At 49.3% G+C, this 19243-nt stretch overlaps 1 protein-coding gene across 6 annotated transcripts in view; it reads left to right on the top strand.

Annotated features, from left to right (window-relative positions):
• Positions 1-19243, top strand: part of PLB1 (phospholipase B1) — a 169512-nt gene that overhangs the window by 38012 nt on the left and 112257 nt on the right. The window contains exons 1-4 of one of the 6 annotated variants that reach the window (XM_032497274.1): positions 9821-9877; positions 10787-11084; positions 12621-13032; positions 17837-18045. In XM_032497274.1, the coding sequence (XP_032353165.1) occupies positions 17991-18045 (55 nt within the window). In that variant the 5' untranslated portion in view covers positions 9821-9877; positions 10787-11084; positions 12621-13032; positions 17837-17990. Of the gene's footprint in view, positions 1-9819; positions 9878-10786; positions 11085-12620; positions 13033-13094; positions 13209-17836; positions 18046-19243 lie in introns of those variants that run through there. The other 5 variants (XM_032497271.1, XM_032497272.1, XM_032497273.1 and 2 more) reach the window with 5 other exon arrangements.

The following is a 19243-nucleotide window of genomic DNA, read 5'->3' on the forward strand; positions in this document are numbered from 1 at the left end:
ATCCTGACTTTGCTCAGGTATGGATTGGCACTTCCTTGTATAGATTGGGAAACAGGCTCAGAAGACATGAAGCTACTTGCCCAAGGTCACACAGCTGCAAAGCCAAGCAGATTAAGGTCAGATGATTCTGACCCCAAGGAGCATAGCTGTACGTGTTTTGCTGGGCTGCCCCATGAGACAGATGGAGTTTGAGATGAATCTGGAGAGCAGGAGGGAGCTTGTTAGATGGAAACAGAAGGAAGGTGTTTCAGGCTGAAGTTACAGCCTGAACAGAGATGGGAAGGCAGCATGGTACCAGAAATGTGTGGTTTGCTCAAAGGGAGTCTCTTAGGTAAGGGGAGAAGGGAAGGTTTAGGTTCTTTGTGGAAGGCCTTGAGGACCTGGGCCAGGGTTTGTGCCCCTTCCAGAAGGCCACAGGGATCAGTGCTGGAGGGAGGAGGCCACATGACAAAGAGAAGAAGTGATGGCAGAGAAAGGAAGATGCAAGTCCGTGGAGGAAGAAGGAGGGCAGTTGGACATGTGGGCTGGAGGCAAGAGGAAAGGGGCAGAGTTGCCTCCCTCGTGTGGGCAGTGGAGTTTCTTGGGGAGGAGCTGCCCAGAGAAGCTTGTCTGGGGCTGAAGGTGCAGCAGGCAGACCTCAGGATGGAGCTCAGCAGCCCCTAGTCCCCAGGGAGGAGAGTGAGGGGCTGAGCATGAGGCCGAGGAGAAGAGGGAGAAGAGGACGTGTGACTGGTCAGGGTGAGAAATGGCTCTCTGTGGACTGGTTGGGGGGATTAGGAAGGGACAGAGGCCGGTGAGAACCACAGATGATTCTCAAATACTTTCCCCAGTCCCTGCCCTGGCTGTGCTGTGCTGTGAGTCCTGAGTCTGTGGTCAGGCTGAAGGGACTCTTGGGGGAGCAGGTCTCTAGGGGATGATGTCTGCTCTCACAGGTCCCTTGAGGCACCTGTGGCAGGTCTGGTCTGTGCCCTGGGCCAGGGTCTGTGCCCTGGACCCAGGCTGAAACAGTGACGCCCATAGTACCTCACCTCTGGGCATCCCCACCCCACCCCACCCCATCAGACCTGCTGGCCACCTCTTTATGGGTCTGCCCAGGGCTCACCTCCATGCCTTCGCTCAGGCTCTTCTGATCACCACACAGTGGTTTTTCTAGACCAGGCTCAAGGTTTGCTGCTCCAAGCAGCTTTCCCTCAGGGGCCCACCCCTCGCGCTCCACTCGGTGGCTCTGCGTACACTTAAGTGCTCTTTCCTCCCACTTGCCGTCTCTAGGCTTTATTTTTTGTGTGTGTTCATCTTAGCCCCCCAAAGAGATAAGGTCTTTGAGGGTAGGGATCACATAGCTTTTCTGTCTCCTACATCATATGTAAAATTGGCTCGTAGAAGGCCCAGCACTCACAGAATGTCTAATGAATAAGAATTTCCGTCCACCCACACATGGGTGCTGTGGCTCTAGGAATGTGACCCCAAAATGTACCCAGAGGATGTGATGAAATACAGGCAGGGGGCCGGGCAGGCAGGAGCTGAAGCATGCCGCCACCATGATGGTTCAGCCATCACGAATGAAGCTGGAATGATGCTCAGCGGGGAGGGACCTTGGTGATGACCCAAACTTCTTACTCTGTTGACTGGCAAACAGAAGTCCCAGGTGAGGCATAGGTGCCCTCAGGAGTGCAGAGCTGAGCTGAGGCTCTGAAGAAAACACCACAAAGACCAGCAACAACCCCCTTTGTTAAAAGCCAGTGTCCCAGCCCTCACATCCTCGGCTTCTCAGCACATCTTCATGTTGGAAACACTCTCCTCTCCATGACTCCTCTTCTACTTCTCTGGCCAGTTTTTCTTTGTCTCTTTTGTAGGTTTTTTCATCTCTGGGAGGCCGTTACATATCAGAGTTCCTTAGGATGCAGCCATGGGATTTTTCTCTTTTTCCCCCTCTAGCCTCTCTCCCTGGGCAGACCCATTTCACCGCATCTGGAGTGGCCATCTGACTCCCAGAACTTTCTTCCGAGTTTTCGATCAATCTACCCACTACCTCTTTGGCATCTTTTGAGTGTCCAGACCTGAATGTATGACTTCTCTCAGTATTCTTCCAAAAACCTCATCCCTGCCCACCGATCCCTACTCAGTGCACAAACCACCGTCTGTGCCAGCAGGCAGGTTAGAAAATCGAGGCATCGGTTTTGCTCCCCTCTTAGATATAGTCCATCAGTTCCACTTCCTGCACATCTCCCTGCATACTTCTGTCCATCTGCGCCACCATCAGCCTCTCCATCTCCTGCTCAGGGAGTAACAGCCTCCTGACTGGTCTCCCAGCTTCCCTCCTTGTCTCCCTATGGTCCATACTCCATCAGCCCCCTTTTTAAAACATTAGGCAGAGCCTGTGTCTCCCATTTACAACCCTTTATTAGCTCCTCGTTTCTCTTGAGATAAGGGCTCCGATGTTCCCAAGGCCTATGAGGCCCAAACAGCCCCTCCAACCTCTCCTGCCTCAACTTCTCTTCACTCTGCACTGCAGCCACCTGGCCTTTCCCAAGGTCCCGCTAATCACAGAGCCTGGAAGTGAGCCCGGGAGAGATCCCTTGGCCGCAAGTTTCCCTGTTGTCATTTTATGTGCATTTGTAAAACGAATTCATGTTTCCCTCTCTGCGTGCCTAGGAATATAAGCTCCAGGAGGTCAGGGGTCTCAAGGGGCACCTAGAAGTAGCTCAGGAAGCACGTGAGGCCTTGCTCCTGGGTTCCAGCCACCAAGCTACGGGGCAGACATGTGCTGTCCCAGGACACACGTCTGGGCAAAGTGCGAGCACCTGGGCCCAGCGTTGAGGGCAGTGGAGTGGGGGCCAGGGGAGGGTAAGAGGGCCTGGAGCACAAAGCTCCAGGGAAGTGATGGTCACAGGAGAAGAAAAGATACTGACCAAGGGACCTGGCCTTGAAATTGGGGGAAGAATTGCTTTGTTTCCTGGCAATATGAGACAAGAGGAAGGAGAGTGCACTTTGAGCCTTTATCACAAGGTGGGCAGTTCTTATGTTTTCTTTAAATCACTACCACACACCCCAGATACAGACACATCTTCTTTCAAGATACCTGCTGACCAGGACAATTACAGGGAGCCTCGGCGCCTTGGAGCCTCTGGGCAGGTGGGGTCTTATTGGCAGAAGCAGCTGAGATGAGCTCAGAGAGAGAAGGCTCCTCCTCCAGGCTGTGCTCAGCAGTGGCCAGGCCTGGGGGCTCTGAGCGCCCCGGGGGAGGGGACTGTTACCAGGTACTGCTATTCCAGAGGCCCTGGGGCTGGCTGGGCTCCTAGGCAGGGGCCACACCGCACACAGGCGAGGTCTGGTTCCGGGAAAGATCTGGGGTGTAGATGAGGCACTTGTGTGACATCTGAGTTTTGAAATCTTCAAAGGAAGCAGGGGAAATTTTTCAGGTTGGACAAGCTGGACCACAGAGTGCGACCGAACGAGATAAAGAGAAGCCCCAGGCTGGACACAAGGAGGAGGCTGTTCTTGCCTGTGGAAGCATGGGCTACTGACTCCGTAGGCAGGTAGAAACCCAGGTGACTGCAGCGCTGACCAGGCTGGACATACGGCACATGCACAAAGCACCTCTATTCTCTTTCATCAGCTCCTGCAAATGTTTCTTTGGATCCATTCTTCCCTGCAGGGAAACCCAGGCTGCTCCCATGATTTTCTGGTTGCTCTCTTATAACAAAATATCCAGTGCTGTGGGAGAGATATCAAAACTCCCAGCTCTGTTGCATTGAAAGCGTCTCCCCCGACCCAGTCGTGCTGGGGAAGTTGAGGAGGCAGAAGGAAATCAATGGTCTATGCTCTCTCCACCTCCTTTGCCCCCTCTGGGGGAGCTCTGCTGCTCCTGCAGGGAGGGGACAGGAAAGAAGGGGCGGGAGGGCAGGGAAGGACCTGCCTGGCGCCCTGCCCTCAGGTCCCGCAGCCTGCAGAGCTGGCTGGTCTGGAGGGAGAGGCTCTGGCCACTGTGGAGCCTCTAATCACTGAGGTTCTTTTATCCATGGTTTTCTGCACCTTGGCTTGGCCGCACAGAATCTCTCTGGCTCCACCAGTCCTCACAGGACAAATGTAGTATTTTATTGGTTGGTTTTTGGTTTGTTTTCTTATTTTTTTTTACCAAAAAAAGATCTCTCACCATATATACATTTTGCTTCTTAGTTTCTTCACTCAAAATGTCTTACCCTGAAAAGCTTGGCTGGTAGGGGTGGGCCACCCAAACTCTTTTTCGTTGCAGTGTAGTATTCCATCATGTGGCTATACCACAGCTATTCAACCACTTCCCTTGTGACAGACAAAGACTTTCCAATATTTCAAACAACAGATGCTTTGTTCAAAAGAGCTGGAATGCTACAGGAGTCGATGTTGGCAAGTCTCAGTGGTCAGGAGGGGCTCCGACAGGACTCACGTGATGAGAAGGCACACAAGTCGGGGTGGTGGGGAAGCCCTGCACCAGCAGTCAGAAGCCCTGGGTTTGAGTCCACTTCCCTTCTCTAGGCCTCTTTTCCCTCCTCTAAAACAAAAGGGCTGGGATGCCACAGGGTCATAAACCCGGGGCTTCTCATCTGAATCGCCTGGGAAGCTCTAAACACAGCCACCACCACCACCACAACTAAACAACGCCAACCAGAACGGCGCCTGGGCCCCACTCCCAGAGAGTCTGATTCTGTTGGTCTGGGACAGGGCGCTTGCTCCGTCCGTTTTTAAAGCACCCCAATTCTAATATGCAGCAAAGTTTGAGAGCCACTGTTCTAGACCAGGGCTTCTAACTCTAAAGTGCACACAAAACGTCCAGGGACCTCCTTAAAATCCACTTCCTGATTCAGAAGATCCTGGGTGAGCCTCCAAATCCAGCTTTCTAACAAGCTCCTAGATGATGCCAGCGTTGCTGGTCCTAGACTGTATTTTGAGTGGAAAACTAGATCCTCTGAGCTCTCTTTCAATTCTAATGTCCTTTCTGACCATCCTATCTACACACTTTCAGCCGACCATTGCCAGCTGAGATTGGTATGTAGAGTGGAGCTGAGAACTCAGACCAGAACAGAATGGTTCCCCAGGACCACGCAGGGCAACTGGGGAGGCCCAGGGGCTTGGCTCCAGCCGTGGGTGGATTGAGCCCAGAAGACAGTGGGCAGAGGGTTGGCAGGGCTTTTGAGGTCCAGCTCCAGGTCCAGTGCTTCTGTCTCAGCCATAATTTAGGCAGCAGTCAACCCAGGGACCTCTAAGAGGAGGCAGCAGTTTCCTAGCCAGGACTTCTGAGTCAAGCTGCAAGGAATTCAGGTCTGGGAGTGTCGCCTAGGAAGAGGCCTGCCTCCAGGCAACTGCATTGGACACCAGGAAGGCGGTTCCTAACAAGACAGGGTGCAGAAGCACCATCTTTTTTTTTTTTTTTTTCCCCAATGTCCCTTCTGTTTACAGGATCTTTACCTACAAAGTCACGCATTTATTTTGAGTTTTATGTTGTTTCTATCTCCAAGACCCTTCAAAGTATTCCACTAGGTGTTATAGTTTAGACAGTGGGCCTACCTCCCATTTGACTTTTTACTTGCAAACCAGGTCTCTGATTTCGGGTTTGAACTGTTACATCAGCTTTGAGACTGACTCCTGAATCTTGCTGGAAAGTAATTTCTAGTCTGTCCCTAAAATCTCCTTTTGATTCATCTTTTCTCTGCTTACCACACTGAGTCAAGATTTAATCGATTTTGTGTCATTTAATTTTTCAAATAGACTTTATTTTTTAGGGCAGTTTTAAGTTCACAGCAAAAGTGAGAAGAAAGTACAGAGAGTTCCCATGTACCCTGTGGCCCCTGATGCGCACAGCCTCTCCTGGCATCAACATCCCTCACCGGACTGGTGCATCTGTTACAGTCCATGAACCCACGCTGCCGTGTCATGATTATCCAGAGTCCACAGTTATGTCTTTTCCAGGATATCACATAGTTAGAATCATACAGTATGTAGCCTTTTGAGTAAATATCAAGGAGTATGATTTCTGGATTGTATGGTACGAGTATGTTTAGTTTCATAAGAAACTGCCAAACTGTCTTCCAAAGTGGCTGGACCATTTTGCATTCCCACCAGCAATGAACGAGAGTTTCTTTTGCTCCACCTCCTCACCAGCTTTTGGTGCCATCAGTGTTTTATATTTTGGCTAGAATAGGTGTGTGGTGGATTTTAGTCTGCATTTCCCTAATAACGTATGATGTTAAGCATGTTTGCATGTGCTCATTTTCCATTTGTATCTCTTCCGTGGTGAGGTATCCATTCAAGACTTTCGCCCAGTTTTTAAATTAGGTTGTTCATATTCTTATTGTTGAGTTTTATGGATTCTTTTTATATTTTGGATGACAGTCTTATATCAGATAAGTCATTTGCAAATATTTTCTGTTTGTGTCTTGTCTTCTCATTCTCTTGATTCCAATTAATTTTTACAGGGAAGGTCCCAGAAATCACTTTTAGTAAATTCCGGCCTCTTTTCTGGACTCTCTTGATGCCTGTTGGTTTAGCACGCATGCGGGGATCCCTTAAGTCTGACCCTAGATTTGTCTCTTTTGCTAATTTAGCATTTAATCTTCCTTCCAATGTGTGAATTAGTTGGCAGAGATCTGGCAAGCCTAGATCATAGGCTCCTGGGAGAGTCGGAATTCTCCGAAGGAGGCCTCTGTCTTATCAGGGTTTGGAGAAATCTGGGACAACAGTTCTTAGTCGAGCTGAGACCAGAGTTCAAACTCTACGGCAGGTGGTGTGTGTGATTCTCAAACAGGATGCATTTTTAAAGGAAACTAATGTTTTGGAGTGTCAAGGGGCTTATTAAGAAAAGGCAAGAAATCCAGGCAAGCGGAGGGAAAAGGTTAGAGGGCTGGGGGTCAGATCCGCCTGAGTGGAAGAGAGTGTATGTTGGAGAGGTGGGGTATTGGAGGCGGGGGTTAATAAAGGGGACGCTTTTATCCCAGATAGTTTATGTTTTAAGTCATCAAGTTCCTTGTTTAGCCTTGACCAAAAAAAATTATTCAGAGAATTGGAGTTTTAGAATTGGAATTCTGCTTAGAAGCATCAGGGTACCAACCAAAACACACTACTCATTGGGCCTAGGGAATTTTGTTTGGGTTTTGTTCTAAGGTACCTCTCAAATAAGCAGTTCTAGTTAACTTAAGTGTTCCCCCAAAGTGTCCACTGAAGGCCCAGTCAAATCATTCTTGGTGAAGTTCTGCTGGAGGGGGACACAGATTACATGGAGGAGACTCCTTGTTCCCGTCAGTTGAAGTTAATCATACAACTTACGAACAGCTTCAACTTATTAGGTCTCAGGCCCCTGACCTAACGATCGGCCGCATCTGGACACAGATCCAACTATCTGAGTCCCTGGCAGGTGGAATACATCAGAGAGAGAGGGTGCTGTCTCCAAATCAGAACCAAGCTCTCAGGAGAAACAGCCAGGATGCGAGGACGTTCTCATCTGGTTTTCTTGGTGACTTACAGCAAAGGTTGCCCTCAGAGGGTACTGATCGGGCTAACTCTCCGGTCTGTGAGGCCGGCTCAAACAGCCAGCTTAAAGCAATGATGGCTGCATCCTGCTGTGTGGTCCTCCTCCTCATGACATAATAACACTCAAAGACCCAGGGCAAAAAGGGACAGGCAAAAGCAAATCACCAAGGACGCAGCTCAAAAGGGGAGCACGAACCAAATATAAACACCCAGGACTCGACAAGTGAATAAAACAGCCAAAGAACTCAACACAAAAAGAGCAGAGTTGAGGTCCAGGGCAGACTGACTTGTCGACGTGGAGGATGGTCCACAGGCAATGAGGTTGAAGGGGCCTTGGTGGGCACCACACACGGACAAGAGCCACAGTCCTCAGTGACAAGCAGGAGAGGCTGGATCTGGGTCACAGCACTGAGATTACAGTCAAAAATCAAAGAAAACCCAGGACGAAATTAGTCAAGGCTGTTTATTTGTAAATGTGCTGCCACAAGGGAACCATGTGCAGTCAGTTTCAGAGGCGTCTGAAAGGACAGTAAGTTTTATGGAGAAAGAAAGAAGAAATGCCCAGTCTCTGACTGGCAAGCATTCTATCAGGGGGGATTTTGGAAACAGAGGAGACTCTGACCTTCATGTCCACTTGGCAGTCCTTATTGGTTCATAAGCCATAATTACAAGGTTGGGAAATTTTCAGGGTTTTCTGGGGTTTTTAGGAGGACTATGTTGAGAGATTTCTCAAGCAAAGGAGGGTACCTGGGCCAGGCAGAAGCCAAGCCAGGCTCCCTTCCTTTGTTTGGTAATGTGTTGTTCTTGGTCCCTAGAGTGCAATTCTTGGCATACAGTTTCCTCCTGTGTGCAAAGCCACTATGTTATGGCCTGTGCAGGGGGTTTACAAAGATAAATGGAGTATGGGTCACACCCCTTCCAGCAAAAGGGACAACTCCAACTGGCCAGTGTTTGGATAGCTGACAAAATTTAGTGATGTAATGCAGCTACAGAGAGGGCAGGACTGGATTCTGTTCACCAGGGGCTCCGGAGAATGACTGGAATGAAGCCAGTGTCTTCATTGATGTAGCAATTCCCGAGCATCTGCTGACATCAGGCCCTGTGCTAAGTGCTGAGGACACAGCAGCAAACCATTCGGTCCTCGCTCTCCTGGAGTTCATGGTCAGAAAGACAGGCTAGACTTTGAACAAACAATTCCAAGGGCGTTGCGTATTGGATGAGAAGCCAGGCCAGGGAACCCAGAGACCATGCCTGACAATGACATGGCTAAGGAAAGCATTTTAGAAAGAAATATTTACACTGAGCCTGGAAGGAGAGTTGGTGAGGCCAAGAGGTGGGAAGGGTATTGATGTGGCCTGAGAGTTCCAGGTAAAGGCTCCGAGGTGGCAAAAGGATGGCAAGTTCAAGGAAGAGAAAGGAGCCTAATGAGCCTAGGTTCCAAAAAAAGGGGAGAGAGGAGCTTGAGGCTGGAGATGAAGAGTGGGGGACATGCAGGGCCTTGTAAACCGTGCCAAGATGATTGGGCTTCATCCAAAGGACAGTCAAAGGGTTTTACACGAGGGTGCAACATCAGGTTTGCACTTTGAAAAGATCCTTCAGGCTGCTGTGTGGGAAAAAAAAAAAGACTGGAACAAGCATAAGGAGACATGGGAGCAGCTATTCCAGCCATTCAGGGGAGCAGAGATGGTGACATGGGCCCAGGTTGGGCAGTGAAGATGGAAAATGGTGAGTGGCACATGAGGTGATCAGGACATAGAATTGAAGGGACTCAGCAAAGAAGGATCTTTTGGGGCTGAGGAGGCCAACTTTCCAAGGCTCCTTCTTGGGTCTGTAGACAACCACTATTGCCCTTTCTGGTAGGACTGCAAGTGAGTGGGCAATGATTAGATGTTGTTCTTAACGCCGTGAGTTTGAGGTGCCTATGAAACATCAAAGTGAAAATGCTGATTCCATGAATGAGTTGTTGGGGTTTGAAGGTTAGAAGAGAAGGCTGGCTGGAAATTGAAATGTATGAATCATCGACACAGAGATTTTAAATGAAGCCTTGGGGTAGGGGGTGGGGGTGAGATCGCCTTGGGAGACAGAGAGGAGGGTTCAGGCCAGCGTCCTGAGGAGCTCCAGCAGCAGAGGAGGAGCTGGCAAAGGAGGCTGAAAAAGAAGAGCTGGAGAGAAGAAACCAGGAAGCCAGAAGCACAGGAGCCAAGGGCAGCATTTTCTGAGACTAGAGGTGGCAGTCAGCTGTCAAATGCTGCTGAGATGTCAAGCATGATGAGGTCTGAGCACCTCACTGACCACTGGATTGAACAAGTTGTTGACCTTAGAGTATTTCTGGTAGAATGATGGGAGCAGAGGCCATGTTGGAGGGCAGAGGAAACAAGTGAGTGGAAGGTGTTTTAAGAGGTCACTCCACCCTGGGGATGGGCGAGGGCACTGGGGTGGCCAGCCTGCAGGGGACTGGTACAGGAACCCAAGGTTAAAGATCAAGAGTGAGGCTTGGAGCCTCACTCTGATTAAGAAAACACCATCTCAATATCAACTGAGAGGAGCAATTGGAAACTTGGCTCCAGGTGGCTCCCAGGAGCAGAGAAAGGGAGTGGGGAGTAGGGGGAAGCACCTGGGATTCCCACGGAGACCACGCTGAGATTCCAGCCACTCTCTGGAGCACCTGCAATGAAGGCCATGGCCCTGGGTGTTCCTGGGCACACACGTTTGCACCTAAGAAGACTCCAGTGGTCAATCGAGGAACCAATAGAAGTGAACAAAAGTAAAGAAGTGTCTTGAGTTAGGAGGACTGGCCTTTGGAGCAGAAAAACCAGTATTAAATTCTGGCCTCACCCCCTGCTCTCTGTGTGATCTGGGGCAAGTTTCTAAACATTTCTGTGGTTTGTTGGAGGCTGTTTTCAGAAATGTGACAGTATGAAAATGTGCAGGGGTTAGAATGGAGAAAATTAGGAATTTGAAAATGCTTTTCCTCAGGTTTTTCTCTTCTGGGTCATAACCATCCAGCTATAAATAAGGTCCTTCCAGAATCAGGGAAAGAAGGAACCACAGGCTGGCCCGCCTCAGCCGGCAGTTCCCCGAAGAGAGGCACACAGGCACTCCCCGGAAACAGGACCTGAGGTGACAAACTTCCTCCGGGCTGGGCCCGACCCAGGCCTCGCTGTCCTGATGGCTGGACCTCGGCGCAGAGCTGCCCGTCCGGCCCAGCCTGGCCCAGCATCCGGGCCCTGGGGCAGAAGGTCAGCCCCCATCCACTGCCCACGCCCTCGCCTGGCCCTCTCCCTAGGTGGTGCCCATCAAAGGTAAACAGGGAGCCAGCCAAGCAGGACACTCTCGTGCATCACCCTCATTACTGAAGCGATTAGCCCATTTGCAGTGTGTGGGGGTGGCTGACAGCCCAGCCCCACAGCGAGCTGGTGACGGCAGGCCACAGCCAACCCCTGCCCTACAGCCAAAGGCCCAGAGGCTCCATTCTGGATCAGCCATGTGGACGACGGATGTCGCCAACTGGTGAGCTGCTCTGGCTGGTGGGAGGGAGGCTCTCTTCCTTCTCTGGACCCCTGACGTGGGAGAAACCTTCCCGGGTAGGTGGTCTGGTCTGAACACAGACCAGGGAGGCATGTGGGGTCAGGGCACTATGGCTGGGGCTGCGGGAGCCGGGAGCCTCCCAGCATGGTCTGAAGCACATGAGATTCCCGGGAAAGACCAGGAGACTTTGGTTATTCCTGCTGAATTTGAAGAACAGATCATAGCTCTCACGGGATGCAAAAGGAATCAAATCAGGGAAAGCTTAGCCATGTAACAGAGGACCCCTCAGGTTGCCCCTGGGTCGGCAGAGAATTCTCAACCAGGGCAATCCCCCGGCCCTGCCCCGTGGGATCTCAGCTCTAGAAGGTCCAGGGAAGAGTGTCTCCTGTGTTCCAGTGCCTACTGGCCATGCCGGCTGGCCTGTCTCCATGGGACTCCCCTTCCAAGATTGGACATGTGGGCCCTGGGCTGTATGTTGGTATCGTGCCAGGGCAGGGTCTGTGCGGAGTCTCTCTGGCTTGAAGTTAGCCACTCCTGGGCTGCAGTGTAGAGGGCAAGGGCTTGGGGTACTATCCTTGGCAGCTGAGCAACCTTGGGCATGTTACTAACGTTCTCTGGGGTTTCACTTCTTACCTGTAAAACTGGACTAAAAATTCCATTACTGCAGGTGGTCCAGGTGATTCAGCCCTACATGATGAGTAGGAAAGAGCACTGGACTGAAATCAGAGAATCCAAGCCCTAATTCAGGCCCTGAGTCACAGACTGGCCCTGATGCTTTCTTTGCCTCAGTTTCCTCCTCCGTACAATACAGGTGGACAGAACTGACCAGATGGCTCTTACATGTTCAGGTGCCTTCTGACCAGTTCTGACCTAGTCCCTGCTGCTTTCTTGCTTCTGGTTGGGATCCTCCCCAGGATGGGAAAGGTGGTCACAATTGGGAGTCCACCAGCTGGGGTGGAGCAGAGCATCCCGGTTTGGTTCACTGGTTCTCCTGAGATGGTACCGAGGGGGACAACGCCTCTGGTGCTTCCACCAGGAGAAGCCAAGTTTCCTCCACAGGTTAGTGGGGGCCCTGAGCCTGGGCCTGGGCTGCGAGGTGGTCAGGCTGGGTGGTCTGCTCAGACTCAGCACCCAGGACAGAATGGTCACATTGCCAAACTCTCCTGCCAAGCCAGGTGCTTGAAACAGATGGTACTCTCCACCAGCACTCAGTTAAGAGCCTCCCCAGGACTTCCCTCCGGAGGGGTGGTTAAGGTCATTTCACCAGGCTCGTCTCAGTCATGCCAGGGAGGAACTAACAGATCTGGAGGTAGAAGACTTGGCTCAGAACCTCGTTTGTACAACTTACTGGTTGAGTGACCTTAGTTGAGGCTTTTAACCCCTTGAACATAGCTGGTATTAAACGAGCTTGATTAGAAGATGCCTAGCAACTAGTAGGTGCTTAGCAAATGCTAGTGTCTTCACCTGGGTGTAGGCGCACTAAGGCGTATTTATGGGCAGAGGCATTGCCCCTCCCCCCCACCCCTTCAGGACTGCTCAGCCAGGGTCGGGGGCCGGGGTTTCTGTTCAAGACTTCCGTCTGATCCTCTCAGGCTGCAGACTGCCCCAGCAGCGGACTCTGTGCTGTGCGAATACCGCCATCTTCCATGTGCTGGGAGGCATGAAGGCTGGGAAGCACCGGGGAGCCCAGAGTCTGGAGGTGGTAGAAGAAACACAGGGACCAGCAAGCGAGCAGCCGTGTGGCTTGGAGGATGTCAGGGCTCATGCTGTGGGGACCCCACGCTCCCCCTCTGTAAATGAGGGTCAGCCAGTGACAGTGCCCTGCTCTGCACGAAGGGCTGTGTGGGAGGGGGAGCACCCTGTATGCTCGAAGTAGGCGGCTCGTCTTCCCCTTCCCCAGCTGCCACGGTTCCATTCTTCACGCTGCATATGAGAGAATGGAATTCATGTCGTTAGTCTCACAGGCTGGGAAACCGAGACACAATGAAGACGATACGACTGCAGGTAATAACCGTCATCGTGGATGACCTGGAGCTGCCCACACATCCTGGTGCTCAATGGCTGGGCCTCTCCAGGCACCAGAATCTGGCCCTTTCCCCATCTACTATTGACCTCAGAGGAAAGTCCCAGCGTTTTACCCAGTGTGTTCCCGTGGGTTTCCTCTCTGCGGAGGCTGCCAGGTCAGTCCGACTTTGTCAGCATCCACAGACTATTGTGGCATCAGGCCACTGTCCTGTGGACCTTTGGCTCATCCAGGGCAGCAGAGATGAAGCTCTCTTCATCCTTCAGTGCTGGGCACTGGGCAGGGCTGGCTCCCCAGGAATCCACCATTGATCTTGATACCGAGTCCCAGCCTAAACCAGTTAATTCAGAAAGTCTGAGGGTGAAGTGCAGGCACAAGTATTTGTCTTAAAAGCTCCCCAGGTGATTCCAATCTGCAGCCAGGCTTGAGAACCACTAGGTGGGAAGATAATGGTACAACCTTGGGGAAGACCATGAACTGTGAGCCTCAGTGTTGCTTCTCCATTATTTTTTCCCATCGTGTTTCGTGGTATTGGAGCATCGTGCCTCACTCTTTCTCCTCAATCTACGTTATTCTGATGACTCTTTGTTCTGTCCTAAAACATGATTTGTCTTCCTTTCATCTTTCTGTTCTGTCTTGTTGAGCTGATCTTTTTATAGTAGTCTTGGTCTATTTCTTTTTATTTTGACTTTCACTCATTTATTTATTCATCCCATGTTTGATGAATGCCTGTTACCACAGGCAACATGCCAGCTGCTAGGGACATAGTAGAGAACAAGGAGGCTGGGTTTCATCGAGTGTATGGTCTACTGGGGTTTTCCCTGTCCTTCTTTCTCTTTTTATTAATAAGGCTGTGATATTTGAAAATCATATTTTTTCTAGACATACTTTCCTGGTCACTTCTTCATTTTGTCTCTTACTTTTTCACTCCTTAACTAAACTCTTCTTATCTTTAGTATATTGATTATAAGAAAATCACTTGCCCTAGGGAAGCTAAATCTGCTTAGTTACTCAGATTGGACAATGTTTTGCACATGTGTGCATGCAAATCTTGCATCTTGTATACTCAGGAACACTGGCATCTGGATAACATTTGGGTTAGGAGAGTCCTAATCCAAGCCTCCTTTTACATCTGTGACTGGGAAGGGTTTTGGAGAACACTGGCCTGGTTAAACCAGTTGTCTCTTTGCCCCTTGAGAATATTCAACCAATGAATGAAGACTTGTTGAGGGCCTTGTATATGCAGGATACCAACCTAAGTGCCATGGTGGGGAGGGGTTCTGGAGGTGCCAAGATGGCAGGAAGAGAAAGGCCCTGTCTTTGCATGCAGGAGTGAGTGATGTAAGGTCACCATGGTGAAAGCCAGCAGGTATTTCAGAAAAGTTGAAACTTGGGGCAGACAATTCTCTGGGCATCACTGGCATCCATGCAGATTATTCTCAAATAGACAGTACTCTGGTTCCGCCCTTCTCACAGTTCTGGTGTGTACCCTTCAGCTGTGGGCCTTTCCTAAAGTAGGCACCAGTGGGCACTTGTCCGAGAGGACAGGTACACACTTCTACCATGTTGGCAGAGCTCACCAAGGAGCCAGGGACTAGGTTTTTCCTTTTGAAAGAAGACAACAATTTTATTTACTCTTTGCTCACGACCAAAAAGCTAGATTTGTACTTTCTTCCCAAGACCCAGATCCAAATCACAGGCATTGCTTCTAGCACACTGGAATTTGGTGTAGCTGTATCCTCAACCAGAGGGAAGAACAAATCTATTTTCTTTTTCTTGAAGTCCAGGAATTTCTTTGTGGATCTAATCTACTACTCTCTGAGGTAGTGATTTTCAGTTTTTCTTTATCTGTTACCCATGTTTAGAAAAACGTATCACATCACCATGTGTAGCTCAAAGTTTCTTGAAACATTACTTACTTTTACTGTATGCAATGCCCTCAGATATTTTATATTCCATTCAATTTGTTCTTAATTGAAGTATAATCAGTTTACAGTGTGTTAATCTCTGGTATACAGCATAGTGATTCAGTTTTTTATATATATATAATATATATATATATATTCCTTTTCATGTTATTTTTCATTATAGACTACTAAATGGCATTGAATATAGCTCCCTGTGCTATACAGTAGGGCCTTGTGGGTCTGGTTTCATGAAACAAGGTTTCATTTTCCTTGTAGTTCCAGTTATATAAAAATCTGTCAAAGTTCAGTAGGTATTCTGTGAGAATTGTTTCACATGAAGATGTATTTTTTAACACCTTTATTGTGGCATGGTACAGTAAACTACACATATTTCAAATGTATAATTTGTTGAATTTTGATAAATGTATACACCCATGGAACTACCTCTTCAATGAAGATAGCTAACATTTCCATCACTCCCCAAGAGGTGCAGTTTTTGAATTCCCAATTTATCCCTTCCCATCCCCTTTAACCCGTGGTAACCAGAAGTTTGTTCTGTCTGTGAGTCTGTTTTTGTTTGGTAGGTAAGTTCATTTGTGTCCTTTTTTTTAGATCTGACATATAAGCGACATCATATGGCATTTTTCTTTCTCCTTCTGGCCTCCTTCACTGTATTTTTGATGTGTTCATTGGAGAGAGTGAGCTCTGTGTCCTTCTGTTCTGCTATCTTGAAGCCCTTCCTCCATTCATTTTTTTTAATGGGCTGATCATCCACCAAATTAAATTTATGGAGTAATAATAGGTTGTGACCCTCAATTTGAAAAGTATTCTTCTGAGGCCAGTGTTGCTTTAATCCGCAGGGGCTCTGGGGCCAAAGCTTGGTCTAGCACCCCCTTGTGGATTCTTGGACAACAGCAAACACTCAACTTTTTCAGTCACCAGCCTTCTGACCAAGGTGTGGACTGCTGTCCCTAAAAAAGATTTGAATTCATGGGCCTGTGCCTTTCCCAAAAGGAACATCTGCTAATGTTTGCTAAAATCTGAAATGGAGCATCTTTCCTTCTCTAGGACATGTTCTCTTAGGACATGCTAGTAGCAAAAATCAGAGAACAAAAGTATATAAAGTTTTGGAGCTTGTCTCTGGCTTTTGGTGAGTCCTTTGTCCCTTGTCTTCACAGCTGCTAACAGATCACACGGGTAATAGGTGCTAAGTAAGCTAACACATGGAAAGAGCACATCACAGAGGCTGACAAGTGTGCCCAAGAAACGTTATGCTCCAGCTGCCCTACAGTTGATGAGAATTCCTTGATGCATTGTCAGAACTCAAAGATTTTTCTTTATCTAAGAGGGAATTCAGTCTGTACTATATATAACTGCCTCACACAGGTTAAAGATGTTTTTAAGTCATTTCTCAGTTTTTCTAAATGGAAAAGAGGTTAGAGATTGGTATGTGTGCCAGTCTGGTTGGGCCATGATGGTCTTGCAGAAAAGCAGAAAGACAGATGTGAATACACGGATCACAGAGCCAGGCTATTTCTGCCCACACTTCCCACCCCTACTTCCAACTGGCCTAAGCACGACTGGGGACCTGTCAACACTCATTCAGTCCAAGTAGGTTCAGGGCTGCTCCCTCAAGCTGCTGGTGGCCTAGAGCTGGGTGCAATCTTAACATCCTTAAAGGGAAGACAGCAGCTTTGGGTCTCCTGTTGAGCTTGTGAGCAGTTCAATGAAGATAACAGAAGCATCTATGCCTAAGTGGCCCCTGGAGACTTGCCTTCGGGTTTATTTCTTCTTCCTTCTGTGTGAGCCACTCCCTGCCAGGCTCCAGGCCCAGCCGATGGCCAGCTGGGCTGGCTGTGTCAGTGCCTCAACACTCCTGGTGTGACCTGAGGCCTCTGTGCAGCCCTGAGGCTGCACCTTTGGCATAGCTAAATCAGTGGTCACCGGCAAGTCATGTTTTTCTGAGCAGATGAGAAAGGGAGACAACATTCATATCAGGGAGCCAGGAACAAAGGGCCACCATTTTTCCCTTCAGTTTATACTTAAGACAACCCAGCTATAAGTGTAATTTTAAACAATTGAGAAGAATGTCAGCAGAGCAAGATCTGAGGCTGGGTAATAGAAACCAGCTCCAGACTCCTAGCTAGATCTCAGAAGCTAGTTTCTCTGTCCCGCTGCCATAAGGATGGCCAAAACGCAGGGATGATTTCAGTATATTTGTTGTATTAACCAAAAGCAACTGTTCCTTGACACTTGCAGGAAAAAACTTCAATTTCGCCCTCAAGGATATTTCGTCACCCAGGCTTTAAACTCCAGTTCTGTCTGCCCAGGTTAGCCCCAGCCCAGCAGTCTGACTTAGTTTGCCCCTAGAAAATAGCTGATACTATCAGATGAGTTCCGCGGCTCACCTCTCTGGCTTGTATCGGTCAGTTCAACATGCAGACAATATATGTGTGGCACACACATCAGCCCAACAGTCCCAGCCACTCATGGCTTTGGGGGCGCCGTCAGAGAAAACCTCTCTGCTCCATGCAGACCAGGGAACCCAGCGGCGCTCCGGAGACACTGCGGGAACACATTTGACAGCAAGAGAGCTCACGTTTGACGGTGGCATTTTGGTTTACAGTTATTAGAAAGTACTTTCACTTTTATTATTTTAATGGCTTTTATTTCCATAGCTTACAGCAGAAAAGCTGAGGCTAAGCAAAGGGGCGCACCCACGCTCTCACAGCTGTGACGGATCTGTGATTCCAGCTCAGTGTCTGCGATTTCCAGTCCCAACACGGGTCTTCTGGTACCTTCGTCTAGAACATACCATCCATCTTTGACCTATCTACCTTGAGAAATCTGCCTAAATGTTAATATTTATCATTTACAGCTGGCCACTGCCCTCTTTCAAAGGTGAACACAGTAAAATTTATGACAGGCACCCTATCAGACAACACAGGAGCATAAAAGCCAGAGGAAGAGTGATAGCCTGTCATCTGCGGAAAAGGTTCATCCAAGACGCAAGGCGCCTGGCGCATTGTGGCATGGGGCTGCGGCCACGCACCTTCCTTCTGGGGCTGCTGCTGCTTCTGGGGCAAGGTGAGTCTGCTTTTTGCTCACTGGACGACCAGTGAATCAACCCTGCTGGTGTCCCATGGAGCTCGGGAGAGAAGTGTGTCCTTTTCAGAAGGCACAGGTGAGCCCCAAGCGGGCTGGAATGCTGAGGCTTAAGTGCCCAAAGCTGTAGGGTGAGAGGCGGGTGTCGGGACAGTTGAGAAGTGCAGATGGGCAACAGCCATGTGGTGGGGAAGCAAACCCTGGGTGCAGGAGTCACAAAGACCCGGCTTCTAGTTCTCTGTGCTGTGTGGCCTTGGGCAAGTTCTACCTCCATGGACCTTGATTCTTAAAATGGAAATACTGCGAATGATAAGCACATGTTGATCATTAGGTGGGCTGTTTGCTTTTGCTAAAAGGACACAGGAAAGCAGATTTCGGGATGCTAAATTCTAAAGGATTGCCCACGTTCTTCAGTGCTACTGACCCTGACTGAAATGAGTGAGTGACCAGCCAGGGCTTTGGGTCTCTCCTGAGCTAGTGGTTAGAAGACTGTGCCTCTGCCCCTCTTCTCCCGACCCCTGGCTCTTCCTTCCTCCATTCGTTCAGAAAGGCAGAATATCTTAAACTGAAAAGGGCCTCAGTAATTTTTTTATTCTCTCCACCTGAAAGGCCTGGGCCCAGAGTTAGAAAGGACTTGCCCTGCAGCCCCTAGAGGGAAAGGAGGAGGTGGGGACAGAGACCTGGGGGCTGACTGGGGTCCAAGTGCTACTTCTGCTGCTTACCTAGGACCTGTCAGTCACCCTCGCTGAGTCTCTGGGTGGGGTGCAAGGTGGAGGGGGAAGACCACACCTGCTCTGCTTACTGTGGGAGATTGCATCTTCCTGATTACTCATGAGGCTTAGGAATTTCTCTGTTTATTGACCATTTGAATTCCTCTTTTATGAAGTGCACGTTCAAGTGTGTTACCCATTTTTTCTATGGTTTGTCCTTTTTCCCACTGATTTTTTTTTAAGGAGTTTTTCAGTTTTGTTGGTATAGCTGACAGATACCTTCTGTTCTGAAGCTTGTCTCTCCACTCTCTTTATGGAGACTTTAAGTGAGCAAGAGTCTTAATTTGGGGGCGGGAAAGAAATGGAGACCACCCAGGTGGAACAAATGGAGGCTGATTATTCAGAGGATGCTATAGCGAGGGAGGCAGCCACCATCACTTGCATTTGGCAGAGACTCCAAGGCAGGTAGG

Source organism: Camelus ferus, chromosome 15, assembly GCF_009834535.1.
Source record: "Camelus ferus isolate YT-003-E chromosome 15, BCGSAC_Cfer_1.0, whole genome shotgun sequence".
Classification (NCBI taxonomy): domain Eukaryota; kingdom Metazoa; phylum Chordata; class Mammalia; order Artiodactyla; family Camelidae; genus Camelus; species Camelus ferus.